At 39.0% G+C, this 15,795-nt stretch overlaps 1 protein-coding gene across 1 annotated transcript; it reads right to left on the bottom strand.

Annotated features, from left to right (window-relative positions):
• Positions 1-1,173: 1,173 nt before the first annotated feature.
• Positions 1,174-14,657, bottom strand: adra1d (adrenoceptor alpha 1D). Its single transcript, XM_026945165.3, has 2 exons — positions 13,175-14,657; positions 1,174-3,814 (listed from the first exon to the last, which is right to left on the bottom strand). The coding sequence occupies exons 1-2, from the start codon at positions 14,100-14,102 to the stop codon at positions 3,261-3,263; spliced, it is 1,482 nt and encodes a 493-aa protein (XP_026800966.1). The 5' UTR covers positions 14,103-14,657; the 3' UTR covers positions 1,174-3,260.
• Positions 14,658-15,795: the final 1,138 nt, after the last annotated feature.

The following is a 15,795-nucleotide window of genomic DNA, read 5'->3' as shown; positions in this document are numbered from 1 at the left end:
CTGTTGTTGCTGAGCTTTAACCCTTAAATGTGCCGCTCTTGCACATTATTTAAGATGTTGACACCATGTATAACTAAATTCTATAATACTAATTATGTAATAAAGTAAAATAAATAAATAAATAAATAAATAAATAAAAATAAATTTTTGGCTTATTTCAGGATAAACCAGCTGAAACTGATTCTCTCTTGTATGCCTCAGCCACATGCAATTTAATCATCTCACCCATCCATCTGCTGTCATTGCTTGATTATGAATAAGAGATTACACAGTCAGTGTCACACGCAGGCTCTAAAAAATGCTCACAAGAGAAAAATAGTGGTGCAAAAATAGAAATGTGGGATATGGTCCTGTTTGCATTATATAATTAGTCTGGAGCTAGACGTACTGGACAGAGGACTGGCACCAGCGAGTCTACCCTGAGAGAGAGAGAGAGAGAGAGAGAGAGAGAGATGGTTAATTCTAGACGGTTAGTGTAAAATGTTCTAACGTTTTTGCAGCTATTGGAAGTGCAATGTTCTCGCCCCCGTCCTTGCTATTACAGCATGCCATGTTCTCTGGTTTTAAAATCGGCCACAACAGGAAGTCTTTGTGATGACTTGTACCATCAGGCGTGCCTTTCCTTTTCTCCTAGCTTGGGCTAATTCGCAGAATTCTGTGATGGTAGGACATAAGGTGATGACATCTCACTTAACTTCAGGGAACAGTTTACGTGATTATTTGCTTCCATCAGCATTTTCCTTGGCTAAAGCTCAACACGTCGACCTGATCCCAGGTCAGTCTTAGACTCAGCCAGCTCACATACATAATAATTAATCTGACTAGTCAGAATGTCATGCTCTTTTTTTAAACATGAGATGTTTGTTCACAAGATTCTTGTGGTTATTTTTTTAGGTAACACTTTACTTAAGAGATATATGACACAGACTTATGTATAGCTTGGTGGTTGGGCCAGAATCTTGTGTTGAGAATTGACGATGCAAAACAGACTTTGATACTGAAATCCCACTTATGCTCAGCCAGTTAGCTATGTGCTAAGGACACCTACAGTACAGAACACACAAGTGTATAACTGAACTTTCTTTTTTTTTCCTAAAAGAGGTGCCAATAGACTGAAGTTGGTCAAACAGTGACAGAGAATAAGAAAATCAAACCAAATAATAAACCTGTACATTTTGTGTATTTTTTTTTTACGATTTATTTTTTGTGTTACATCAGACATGGATGGACATCACATCTGCAAATACAAATGAATTCAGAGCATGTTTCAAGAATTAAAATGAAAAGTTCTTGTTATGTGGTCGTTGCATGGATTCAAGGACAACTTTGAATTCAAATCATATCAACATATAGTCAAAATCTGTGTATAGAAGTAGTGTGTTGCATTCCATTTAAATAACAATCTGTTTCGGTTAAACCATAAGCACTCTACATATGTAAACGCCACAGTACGTCTTGGCACGTCAGTATATAAATAGCAAGCAGTACCACGGGTTTCCCAGTTCCTCGGCTGTCTCACAGTTATAGGTAGCTCCCTGTACTTAGGTCTTTTGCTTCAGAGGATAGCTGAGCTCCGATGTTAAGAATGAGCTCCTTAGTGGTGTTCTGATTGTGACCTCCTTTACAAGTCACCCTAAACTTTATAAAATGTGTTAACGTTTAATTTTCTGCTAAAAATGTAAACATGTCACTGCAGTGGTTTTTGGTAACCTGTGGAGGGAGCTGAAAATCTTAGACGTTAATTTTGGCTGCTAACAGACATGGTTTTAGTGGTTAAAGCCCATTCACATGCATGACCTTTCTTTCTGCATGGATGGATGTATATGTGCGTTTATTTAGCAACACGGAATAAACCAATTTTAATCCCTACAAGGTCAAAACATCTTATTAAAGACTGAAACATACTGTACCTAAACCGAAAGATTTTATCGCAATTAATTCTAACTCTGCATCCGCATCAACAAGTAGTTTCATAAAATTTACACCAGAGTATGTCCAAAGCTTCTAATTGGCTGATCACACTAACCCAAGATCCCTACAGCATCAAAGATGTTTCTCCAAGCATCTCTGCCTAATTTTATGTCCTGACATATTGGAAGCAATGAACCATAACAATTTTGACCAATTTCTCCTCCATCTCAAGCAGGAACTAAACAAAAGAAAGACACAATTTCACAGTAGAGAAAAAATAGGCATCCTAAGTTCCACTGTGACTTACAGCCATTGGTTGGAAGCAATTATGGAAACATTTATGGAAGGAGTCTCCAGTGTCAGTGCTTTGTAACAGTCAGAGGTAAAGCTGTAACTTCAAAGGTTTTTTTCTGACACTCTTCAGGAAAGAGGAGTTACGTCTCTCTAACTTTCTTGACAAGCTGTGTTATTTTTGACTTATTAACTTCAGGAGAGATAAAAAAAGAGAGGCTGGTGAGGGAACGACTGTTTATAGCTGCTATAACGTAACTGAGAAAAGGAACTAACTTGTTTCATGGATGTTACACAACATTAAATGTAACAATAAACAGATAAAATATCACTCTTTAGTTAACAAAAGATTGTTGGAAATCGTTGGAAAATTTGCTGTTGTATCAGAGAAATAAAACACTTCATGATGTTCTGTTACAGGGAAAAAAACTATTTTAGGTTGATGTGATGAACAGTAACTCCACTTCACATCACATCACCTCGTCATTGATTAATTCCCTCTAACAGCATGACAGAGTATTTTAAATATTTATACAATCTCGAGTTCTTGATCAGGATTCTTGATATAATCTTGATTTCTTTATTTCTGGATGAGGGTGACAGTACAGGTGCCCCTAAACGTTTTTTTTTTTTGTGGTGTAATAACAAGAAAGCTAGAATAGCAACAGTATTTCCTGATGACCTTTGTTTTGTATAATTCACAAAGTTTTGGGTGACTTTAAAGGATTATATTGAAAGGCCACGTGAATTTACAGAGGGCACAGTCTGTTTGTATGCCAAGTGATGGCACTTGTTGTGTCTGGAGTAAAGCAGTAGTTTTACTTTACAGGGAAAATAACAAATATTTGCACCTTCTGTGTTCACTTCTGAAAATCAAATGCTTAAATTACCCCTGTGAAAATAAATGTCTGTCCTTGTCTTAGAAAAAACAAAAACATTTCCTCGTCTTGATCTTGAAGTTTATCTCTTAAAAGAGTGTGCTTTTGTCAAGTTGCCCGTTTCGTGTCTGTCTCTGAGCAACTCTTTGCCAGACGTTAGCAAAACGAGAACGCCTCTGTTTAGATATCTGTCTCCTTCAAGCCATAACATTCCGTCAGATCGTATATCTGATACCCGCTTGGCTCGCTGCACTCGCTGTAGATCCCCATGGCCACCGTATCGATCTCAGTCCTGTCCAACGAGGGCATTGAACTCTTCCCTGCACCGCTCTTGATCTTGTTAGACAAGTTGTTCATCTTCTCCTTTAGATGGAAGGAAGATTTCTGCAAGGGAGGGAAGAGGCTCCAGCTTTTCAGGTTCAGGGAGCGGCCTTTGCTCTGACATGAGAAAATCGAGCTGCTGCGGGAATCATGGAAGGAGAAACCGGGCTGATAGACACCCCGCGAGTCTCTGGCCGGGCCCCTGAGGGCTGTACGCCAGCGCTGGTCGTAGAAGCGGCGTAAGCTGCGTCGTCGATGATGGCACTGGCAGCGAAGCAGGCGAGTGAAGGCGCGCTGGAATTCTTTACTAGAGCAGGGGTAGATGACCGGGTTGATGCAGCTATTGAAGTAACCCAGCCAGAAGATGACTTTAAACACCATGTCTGAAGGTTTCAGAGCAGGGAAGAAAGATCCTGGGGGTAGAAAGAGAAGAGAGGGAGAGACATTGTTTACTTTTTTTTACCAAATCAGAGTTCATGTTCTCAGTTCAGCGACACATTCGCTATCACTGTCGCTGATTTGTTGCCATTCCCTGACCATAGCCAGTGGCAGAGAAGTAAAAAAACCTAAGGAAAAGTACTTATTGTTAAAATGTCTCAGGTAGAAGGAGTAAAGTTAGGAAAAATGACCATGTTTCTCGTCACACAGGTCAGATTTACATTTCAGAACTTACAATTACAGTGATGGTGAAATCAAAAGCACTCAGTACCGTCACATATTAACATTAAATCTATCATACAGAAGGCACATGATTAGCATTATCGTACACAACCACTGCTTACTGCAACACTTTTCTCAACTTTGACATGCTCCTGTAAGCTAAAATATCTTCATATTTGTGACTGTGTTCAAATGACACAGTAGTGTGTTGTCAAACCAAATAAAAATGGACAATTTACCAGTTTAAATCGCTGGTTAATAATAGACACTAACAGTCTGGATTGACAAACTGGGGCTTGTTAGTTGGCTCAGTATCTCTGGTTTGACAGGAGCTGAACTGCGTCTCTCTCAAAGATCTGACATTCTGGGATCCTTGGGTGAGAGGCGCCTGATGTGATAGAGTTAATATCATAAATCCGACAAACATATTTTCCATTCGATGCAGCACGGAAAAAGTAAGTAACTATTACTATAATTTGATACCCATGTTTCAATTTAATTATGAAATGGACTGTGTTGGACCATTACACTAATAAGATTTGACAGATCCTCATAGAGAAAAAAAAATAAGAGGATAGGATGCTCATTTGAGAGGAGTGGAATTCTCCAAACTTGGATCTGCTTCAAGTTTGTAGATGCACGTTCTCTCAGCGTTCACTTGGCCTCTGCTATTCTCACTCCTACATTCATGCTTCAGCTCCATTCAAGTCCTGCACTCGGACACACACACACACAAACACATACACACACACACACAAACACATGCATTCTCATAGTGAGCATTTCAGTTTAGTGCACTTTGGCTAGCTGCCTAATCACCACCTGGCCTTGTGCTCCCTTTGTGTAGGGAGTAAAGGAGCTGCCGTGTCACAGTATCACATAAAACAGTTGTCAGATCTGCCAGCCTTTGGATGCCATGCAGCCATTCTGAGAATTCCAAGAGGTCAGGGTTGCTCCCTATCAGTGCCCGGGTTTATAAATGCCCCAGCAGGGCTGTTATTAAAATCACACTGTAGTGCTGCTTCTATCTCTTGGATCACGGGGCAACAAATGGCCTTAATTTAAGGTGCCATTTCTGTGAGGTTCTTCATTCAAAGCTTTATTTTTTTGTCAATTTGAGCACTTGGCTAATCTCAGAATCATGATCTAAAAGTGACAGAGCTGCACAGAATTTTTAAATTTAAAGTTTTCTGCTGTACAAATTCACAAACATCTGGCACCTTATAAAAACTTCCAGGTTGCTATATAAACACAGGACACAGGGTTCTCCAGGACCAGGGTTGGGAATCTGTGTTGTAGAACTCCGGTACCAGCAGGAACTAATGGTACTTAAAGGTGGTCAAACAGCACAGCCCGTTACTAAGGCATGTACAAGCACACATGGTAGAACACCATATGCACAAATTTAAAAAAAAAAAGATTAAAAAAAGAAGAAAGGACTATTTTATTTCTCAACCTGCACAAAGGTTTAATTTTAATTGCTCAAAAAATGTCATAAAATAATTGCACACTGTGCAAAACCCTCAAAAATGCTTTGAATTATTGAATATACTGTACATGGTAAGCTCTTTAACCAGTCTGGCAAAAGAATGATACATACATCTGAAAGCTTCATCCATGTTGGATATGGAAGAGTGACGTCACTGCTCAGTGTAATGAGTGTTCCTGTGAACCCCAAAGATTATGACCTCATCTCATTTCCCATAAATCAACATCCGTCACCTCACCAGACACATGAACACAAGGTTCTGTTTTCTTATTAGGATTGTGTTCACACAATCACGTTTCTCAACACTCACTTTCATCTCACTCTTCTAACTTTATATTCCCAAGATTCTGTCAAGTTACACATCAGCAGTACACGATAAGGTGCTTAAACGAGAAGCGAACAATGGTGCATGAAACATGTAAATTATAAACATGGAAATTTTAAACCATGACAACATTGTGTATTTCAAACTGAGACTGTAGTTTAGTGAGGGATAGTCGCAATACTCAGGCCTTGTCCACACCTTCATGGATGCATCTAAAATTGAATCTTTTAGCTCTGTGCTTTGGCTTTCCATCTACACTAAAATAATATTTTCGACTTTAAAATGGCTCACACCAATTCCTGAAAATTATTTCAAAATGCCAGTGTGTGGAAAACTTTTTTCAAAATGATGCAAAAACTTTAACATGGATAGCAATATTGAAAATATTGAAAATAATGTTTAATAATTCTGGTGTGGATAGAAAGCATAATGAAAACATAAAAATTCTAATGTGAATGAAAAACATTTTGAAAATGACAACAACACTGATGTGAACAGGGACGTGTTTGTAAAATTATATATAAAAAAAATAATATAAATTAAAAAAAAAAGTTTTTGAAAATTGTGTAAAAACACTGAAGAAAATGGAAAATGTTTGGAAAAGAATGTTTAAAAATTCTAGCAGGGATGGAAAACTTTTCCAAAAAGAAGCAAAATTAACTTTATAAAATGATATTTATATAAAAAACAAATAAATAAATAAATAAATAAACAAATAAACACCACATAAACACCAGTGTGTAGATGACTTTTTGAAAAATTACACTACAGTGAGTGAAAAATACCTTGAATGTAGGCTGGAATATAAGCTAATTTGTCTAATTTCTTATTTTATGATTATTATGAAACAAATATAAGATAATTAAGCCTAATTAATCTAGCCATATTTACAAATTTCAAGCTTGAAAATGTTTTATTTGGAATTTATTTCTGCTAATTACAGATTGCGAATCAGTAAAATATCTAGAAAATATACTTATACTTAATTATCTTATACTTGTTTAGCAGTAATCTTATATTATGAAATATTAGACACATTTGCCTATGATATTTTCCCTTGTTAAGATATTTTTTTGCTGTGAGTTACATAAACAACAATAAAAATAAACTACAATAAAAAGAATAGACTTTTTTGGATATGGAGAAGGAAATATGAAACAATATTACTGTTAAAGCTACTGTGCTTGTTCCACTTGTTCCACTGCTGAAATGTATGTACAGGACGTATTTATAGAATTGTCACAAAATGTGGACAAATAGCCTTAAGTTAAGTTTGGCCTTGGCCTGATTTAATTTTTTCCCTTGGCATGATATTTTTATAAATGCTCCTTCACAGCAGGGTGTTCTCAGTGCTATGGGAAAATAAAAACACATTACTCACAAAATACAGTTATGAGCCAGTAATAAAATATCAGCATGGCATCCCAGGCCCTGTTTCATGGGACACGTTGTGCACTTTGTTTTGGCCTGTAGCAGCTTGTCTATTCGACATGTCAAGTACAGACCATTAACAAGGCTTAAACATAACATTAACTGATGATTCAGGGCAAACACATTCAGTTACAAACAGTTGAACAAGAAGAAAACAAATAAATGTCCTTTTTTAGGTCCCAGTGAACCACAAATATGTGATTGCTTTCTAATCAGGTTAATGTTGCTCTTACAATCTGCCGTCCAAAGTGTACACATGAATTGGCCACTTTCCAATGTCTATATGTAGGTCACCAGAATTTCTGTTCTTTGCATGTAAAGGGGGCGGAGCTTGCATAAAAGCCACCTACACATTTTTTTGAATCAAAATTATACATCTGTGAACGGTAGCATAGTAAGTGAAAGCAAATTAGCAAGTAAAAGCTGGCTAAGTGGGTGAAAGCTAACCTAGCAAGTAAACAAAAACTAGTGACCAAAAGCCAACCTAATGAAACAAAATTAGAGAATGAAAGCAAAGTTAGCGAGCAAAAGATGACCAAAAGCTAGTCTTTAGAGTGAAAGCTAATCTAGCGAGTGACAAACAAAACTAGTGACTAAAAGCTTATCAAGTGAGTAAAACAAAAACAAGTGACCAAAAGTTAACTTAGTGAGTGAAAGCTAATCTAACAAGTAAATGGAAACTAGTAAATAAAATGTAATCTAATGACTAAATGAAAATCAGCAAGCGAAAGCAAGCTTTGTGAGCAAAAGACGACAGAAAGCTAGTCTACTGAGTCAAATCTAACCTAGCATGCGTAAGCTAACCTAACAAGTGAAGGAAAACTTGCTACCAATTGCTAGCATAATGAGGAAAGCTACCGTAGCAGGCTAAATGAAATGAAAACTAGCCTAGTAAGCAAAAGCTAACTTATGAAGTCAAACTAGTGATTAGTTGCTTGAGTCACGTCTCAGGCTGTCAAGAATGTTCATGGGAATATTAGGTTTATATTAAATATTTATTGGATGTTTAATATAATACCTAAAGTTTGGTATCTATAGAAATAGTCCCGTAGAAATATTTACATTTTTTACACTGTTATTTTTAAAGGAGTTTTATAAAAAACATAAAACTGATTTTAAACAGCATTTTTATATGCAATCCATTTGAAACTGGTTAGAAATGTGTTCTGCTGCAGATTCAGCAGAAACTCAGTTGATGATTCACTTTGCTCATATCCATCATCTTTTATTAGTTTTCAGTTCTATTTAATTGGATAAATCTGCAATGCAATATCCATGTCTTCTATCCCAGAAGATGTAAAGTACCACACTACACTTTGAGAAAAAAAAAAAAAAGGATCCTCGAGGGTTCTTTGCTTCCTGTAGGGACTTTAATTGAAAACCTCAGTGAAAGGAAAACACTCATGTAGCTGAAGCACCCTTTAGGGTTTTAGACTTAGTTTTATTTTCGAAGAGTGCAGCGGCTTTAAGCTTTACTCTAGATCTGTGAAATGTCTCACTAATTTCACGGGTAGTTTGCTGTGTCCTTTGGTAACTATTTGGGAAATTAAATATTTGTGGTCTCATTAATTTTTGTGGGTTTGGGGGACTTTCAGGAATGGCAGGATTTTCATTTTCAAAATACCGCTAGCCTGGTGAGTAACTTCATGGAGCTTCGAGAAATGAACACTTTAGAAAATGTTCCATTTAGCACCCTAAATCCTAAATGGGTCTTCAGAGTGTCCCTATGGAGCAACCCTTAAAGGTTAATGTAGAACCCGACAGCAGTGCTATACAGATGCTAACCTTGGCCAAAATGTGTCTTAGAAAAAGGTTAACTCTAAAAACCTTTTTTGAGACCTTTGGTTATACTTCTGTATGAACCGCTAAAGTTTCTATTTAGAAACCAATCATTAAGTGTTTCTATAGCAGAATTAATTCAGAGTAGGACCATTTTAGTACGTTAAGAACCCATAACTACCTGAAGAACCCTTGACGAATCCTAGAAATTAGACACTAGTTATACACTTATATAAAAACAGCAATGGCTTGGTTTCTAATGCACAAGCAACATGTGTGTACCTTCCTGAAGGAATTCTAACCAACCCTACCTGCTCCCAAACACACGGTTGATCAATCCCACCCTCTCTCACAGACACTGTGACATTCTTGACCTGTCCCACTCACTCTCGCAAGACACTTTTGACCAATCCTGACCAGTCCTGTCTGCTCCAAAAGACTCTCTTGACCAATCCCACCAACTCCTAAAGAGATTCTGAACCAATCCAATACACTCCCTGTGACATTTCTGGCCAATCCCGCCCACTCTCACAGACACTCTTGATCTCACTGTTCATGTGAACGGAAAAACTGACCATCCCTGACACCTTTTCTTTGGATCCTGTGGCATCCCAATCCCAAAGGACACCTCTACCTCAAAGGGATTACTGTAGTCTTTAAGATCCAGTTATGAACCCTGAACAATGCTTTCCTTTCAAAAAATGTTCTACTGAAGAAGTCTTTAATCAAAAGGTGTAGAAATAAATTGTTTTGTAAAATTCTCAGACAGTGACCTAATTCTGCTCATTTTGGCCTCCACACTTCTTTCTTTTCTTGAAGCTCTTTGTATGTTTGTATGTGTGCGTGTATGTGTGAGTGTGTGCGTTTGTGTGCGTGTGTTTGTGTGTGTGTGTTTGTCTTGACTGCCCTCTTCAACTCAATATGATTACGGCAAAATACAAAGCAAGTCAGAGGGGAATAACTGGCATATTTCGTGGCAAATCTCAGACAAATATCCATCGCAACATGGCAACTTCTGGCACTGGAAAAGATTTAGCTAGCATGGTCTCCAGTCTGCATTAATATGGAATTCCTACCACGCTGTTTGCTCAGACCTCACCCTGAGATGCTGAGATTAGACCTTCAAGGAATGAGGTAAAATACTTGGAGGCATGGGCATAATTATGGGTCATGCATGTGTGCGCACATGTGGGAAATGCACCATCGGCCAAAGAAGACCAACGTAATTCTGTTAAAATTGATACGGATTAATTCACAGAGCTTCACTAATCTTGTTAGAGCTTTGCTACACTAAAAATTGACAACATTGTCCACTTACTGTTAATCAAAACTATTTCCTTTAGAATGTTGAGAGATATTCTTACCAGATTTCATTTTAATCTACATTTTAGCCTCTTTTTTGTAATATCCATTCTGAGCAGAGTTTAATTATTGAACGTGTGGCTAACTGGATGTGTTATGTGAATGGCAGCTTGGCTTTTGCTCCTTTAGATTATTTCCACTTTCGATGCATAAAATCCTTCAACCCTGATTAATTAATGGTAACTCCGTGTAGAAATAACTCAGGGAAGAGTTAAGGGATAGAGGGATAAATCATGGCCAGGTGTACCTTGCTGTAATTAGCACTGATCGTGACGCTGTTCGTTATGCAACATCAAGAAAGCTTTGGCCCATAAAAGCCTTCATCATGCCCTTCATAAATCAGAGAATTTACGGACTGGTTCTCCAGGTTACTGTCAACCGTTTCTACTTGACTAGACGTATTTATTTTGGTATGCACGAAAAAGCTGTCAATCAATTATCAAAACACATGGGAATACAAAATAGAAAGCTGTAGCTAAAGAATTGCACAGAGAATACCCTATTACATGGAGAACCCAGGTTATATGTTCACAAATAGAGATTTGAGTTACATTACACTCATTAAAAAAACATCATCAAGTTTTCTTTTGTATAGTTAATGGTTCCTAGATTTCTAAAAGAGATCTACATTTTTTAAAGATCTACGAAAGATCTACGAAACTTTTTCTGATAAGGGAACCCTCTCTTGAAGGGTTCTACATAAAACATTAAAGCTTCCCTCACTGCGACAAGCCATTTCCCCAGTGAACCACAGAAGAACCCTTTATCTACATCTAACATCCAGGTCTACAGCTTAATGCAAGACCTACCAGAGGAACTCAAGGGTTCTTTGGGTAGTTAAGGGTTCTTAGATACCTAAAGAGTTGTATTTGCAATGCTTTCTAAAAGGGAAAGTCTCTGTTGTAGGGTTCTATATAAAATGTAAGGGTTCCACTCATGTGTTGTAGATTTAACAGTTACATAAACATGTTCCTCAGGGGTTCTTCAGATAGTTAAGGGTTCTTTGCTTCTAAGGAGAACACTTTTTGGAAGATTAGAACCCCTTGGGTATGTATGCAGTACAAACTCCAAATTATTTAATCATTAAGGGTTCTTAGCTCCTACAACAAGGGTTCTACTTACAAGTGAAGAACTATCCTAACAAAGTGCACCTTAGCCATCCAACGTGGAATTTGTGATAGGGAAACGCTGTTGCAAGGTTCTACATGGAACCATTAAGGGTTCCCTGAGTAGGACAGCCGCACTTAGCACACTTCAAGGTTCTAAATTGTGTAGACACAATTCGAATACAGTCAAAGAGGCAAATAAATTCATGTGATCGCATGAAAATAAATGAATCACATGTGAGAAATATAAACACATGAAAAGTCCATGTGTGTAAAATAACACGAGAAGTGAAGAATTATGTGATTATTCACACGTGAAGTTCATGTGACTGTTCTGTCCTAGCTATGAAACCCAAGCCCTTTCTTTCTTATTTACTTAGACTTGTCAGGAAAACAGGAACATTTTGTTCCCTGAGGAACAGCCAATGCGGAAGCTCAGGGGTGTATCAGCAGTTCTTAATGTCTATGTTCCTTAAGTGATGTTCATGAACATTGAGCCTTCATGAGTTAAATCTGGAACACATGAAGAAAGACCTTACTTTGTTTTTTGTTTTATCAGTAAGCATGTTTATGTGTACAGTATGTTTATGTGTACAGTATGTAAGCATGTTTATGTGTACAGTACAGGTGTTTATATCGGTATGCACTTGTGCAAAGTATGTGCACGAATTCAGTACCCCTATACCTATAGGTATGCGTGTGCCTGAAGTATTTATAGGTATTTAATAAGCCTATAGATATGCGTGTGTGCAATGCTTCTACAAAAGTGCTTTTCTTTTAAGTGTTGGGGTGCAGGAGGATTACACACAGCTCGACTCGCCTCAGTTTGATGCTCGTAGCAAATCCACAGTGTTTAATTAACTCTCTTAAAGCTCAAATGAACTGTAACGAGTGGATTATGTTCTTTAGATGTTTATCTGTTTATTCAACACTGGTGATTTTGCTCTGTGTGAGTTTGTAAAAGATGCGTTCAGTGGCATTTAATAACCAACATGTAGGGAAAATGCATGTGTGTATTTGTAAAAGAATTTAAAAAAAAGCCAAAAACAGCTCATCTGTTGCACGACTGTGCAGTTGATTAGCTATGCTTGCTTAAAAGAGCAAAAATACATAATAATAATAATAATAATAATAATAATAATAATAATAATAATAAAAATTAATACCAGTGTTTAATTTTCCCAGAAGAAAAAAAATCTCTTCTGAATCTGGATTGTGCAGGTCATTTTACATCTGCTTAAAAAGCACAATATACAAATAAAGATAAAAAATAAATAAATAAAAAATAAAAAGATGCCAGTGTTAAAGCTATAAGAAACTACCTTCAGCAGGACTGTGCACTTAATTATCTGTTCTCAAAAGAACAAAAAAATAATGAAAATAAAAGATCCAACAAATTCATATGAAGTAAAAATACACCCCCATCCCCCCCGTTAAAAGTTTCAGTCCTGAATCAAAATGCAACAAAGCATGGAATTTATTTTAAAAGTGAACTTTAAAATAAGCTCATTTTGAGAGCTAATTCAGTACTTCCGGGATGAATTCAACACCGCTGCTGTAACGTTTTTACGCGCGGAACTCACCAAACCCCACAATAAATCGACACAGAAACATCACCTACCTAGAGGCAAGACGAAGAAAAAGGGCAGCCAGCACACAATGAACATCCCGACGACGATGGCCAGAGTTTTGGCTGCTTTTTTCTCCCTGGAGAACTTCATGAGGCGCACGGAGAGCGAGCTGCGCAGCGGATGGGTCTTGCTTTTCGACCCCGCGCCGGCGTCCTCCGGTGAGCTCCGGCAGTGGATCCGCAGCACCACCTCCATGGATTTGTTCCTTTCTCGCTTCACTCCTGCTTCCAGGCTCTTGGTGGTCCTCCGGGCCACGACGTACACCCGAAAGTACATGACAAGGATGACCATGAGCGGGAGGTAGAAGGAGAACAGCGAGGAGAACAGCGCGTAACCGGGTTCCTCAGTGATGCTGCAGATGCTCTCATCCGACGGCGGAGGTTCCTTCCAGCCTAAAAGCGGCCCCACCGAGATGACCACCGAGGAGACCCAGACAAGCACCAGGATGACCCCGGCTTTGCGTTCGGTCATGATCGTGGGGTATTTGAGGCAGTATTTGACTCCTATGTATCTATCTATGGAGATGATGCACAGGCTGAGAATGGACGCGGTGCAGCACAACACGTCCACAGCAGCCCAGATGTTGCAAAACACGCGTCCAAACAGCCAACATCCAAACACCTCCAGAGACGCGGAGAAGGGCAACACCACGACGCTCAGGAGCAAATCCGCGATGGCTAAATTGACTATAAAGAAGTTGGTCACCGTCTGCAAGTGTCTGTTGCACAGAACAGACAGGATGACCAGAATGTTCCCGACGATCGCAGCCAGGATGAAGACAGCCAGGAAGATTCCCACCGCCACGACCTGCGCGTCCAGCACGGTGCCGGCGCACGTCGCGTTTCCGCTGCTGTTGGAAAGCTCGGAAAAAGACAGGTTGAGCGCGTCATGACTCTGGTTCAGATTAGACAAGGTCATTTTGAAACTCCATAAAGAAAAGTTTACACGTGTGTTCCGCTGGCAGCGAGGCTCATTTTAAAGCGCAGCACACTTTCCTTTTCCATAGCTGAGAGAGAAACGCGCATCCATCCATCCTTCCATCCTTCCATCCATCCATTTCTCCTCCTTTCACTCAAGCGTCCCTTTCAGCGATTCACCGGGCTGAAATACATCTCGGAATCTTCTCTCAGGTCCTCGTTCACCTGCTGAGTCATGTGAGGTAGAGTGCTGTTCTGCGCCGGACGCGCCGTCAGGTTTGTCACTGGTGTTAGTGGCTCGCGTTCAGCGCGCGCTCCACACTGGCTGTGCGTAACCCTGTGAACAGGTTCTCCTCCCGAATGAGTGACGCGCTGCACCAGTCATGCAGTTCATAGCAACACCACCAGAGGGACTGGAGCTCTGGAGAACCACTGCTACAGTGTTGCCAAGTGGTTTCAAGGGAAAGTAGCTAAATGCATGCTGAAAAACTCGCTAGAAGTCGCCAGATGACGTCACGAAAGGCGTAATTTGCATATTGATTCCATCATCATGATCATTTGTGTAGCAAAACTTGTTACATGAAGAAGGAAGCTCTTCTGAAGACACTCAGACACATACTCTATACTTACATACTTACAGAATCCTATCAAAAGTGATCAGTGATTGGTCTTTAGGAACAGTGGTGATCAGTGATTGGTCTTTAGGAACAGTGGTGATCAGTGATTGGTTATAGGGAACAGTGGTGATCAGTGATTGGTCATTGGGGACAGTGCTGATCAGTGATTGGTTATTGGGGACAGTGCTGATCAGTGATTGGTTATTGGGAACAGTGGTAATCAGTGATTGGTTAATGGGAACAGTGGTGATCAGTGATTGGTTATTGGGAACAGTGGTGATCAGTGATTGGTTATTGGGAACAGTGCTGATCAGTGATTGGTTATTGGGAACAGTGGTAATCAGTGATTGGTCATGGGGAACAGTGGTGATCAGTGATTGGTCATTGGGGACAGTGCTGATCAGTGATTGGTTATTGGGAACAGTGGTGATCAGTGATTGGTTATTGGGAACAGTGGTGATCAGTGATTGGTCATTGGGGACAGTGCTGATCAGTGATTGGTTATTGGGAACAGTGGTAATCAGTGATTGGTCATGGGGAACAGTGGTGATCAGTGATTGGTCATTGGGGACAGTGCTGATCAGTGATTGGTTATTGGGAACAGTGGTGATCAGTGATTGGTTATTGGGAACAGTGGTGATCAGTGATTGGTCTTTAGGAACAGTGGTGATCAGTGATTGGTCTTTAGGAACAGTGGTGATCAGTGATTGGTCATTGGGGACAGTGCTGATCAGTGATTGGTTATTGGGAACAGTGGTGATCAGTGATTGGTTATTGGGAACAGTGGTGATCAGTGATTGGTTATTGGGAACACTGTATCTCACAACTGCAGCTCAGTCAGATTTTGTAAATTTGCTGTATGCTTAGTACTTGCATGAAATCCTATAAACACATCTAAATAATGTGCATAATTTTTACATTGGTTTGTGTGTGAAATAAATCTGAGCTGAGGTGGTCTGTGAATTACTTTATCTTATTTCTAAATACCTTCAATTCTTTTACAAATGTGGCTTATTTTGTTATATGACGTGAACACAACGTGTTGTCTTTGTCTTTTATCCTGCTTATAATAACATG

This window comes from Pangasianodon hypophthalmus, chromosome 28, assembly GCF_027358585.1.
Source record: "Pangasianodon hypophthalmus isolate fPanHyp1 chromosome 28, fPanHyp1.pri, whole genome shotgun sequence".
Taxonomy (NCBI): Eukaryota; Metazoa; Chordata; class Actinopteri; order Siluriformes; family Pangasiidae; genus Pangasianodon; species Pangasianodon hypophthalmus.
This window is presented reverse-complemented; position numbering and strand designations above follow the sequence as displayed.

What these genes read in the sequence shown, in the direction of transcription:
- adra1d (XM_026945165.3), bottom strand. Translation starts at nt 14,102, where the DNA reads ATGACCTTGTCTAATCTGAACCAGAGTCATGACGCGCTCAACCTGTCT. An exon ending in TTTCTTCGTCTTGCCTCTAG is followed by an intron (nt 3,815 to 13,174) that starts GTAGGTGATGTT and finishes TTCTACCCCCAG; the next exon opens with GATCTTTCTTCCCTGCTCTG.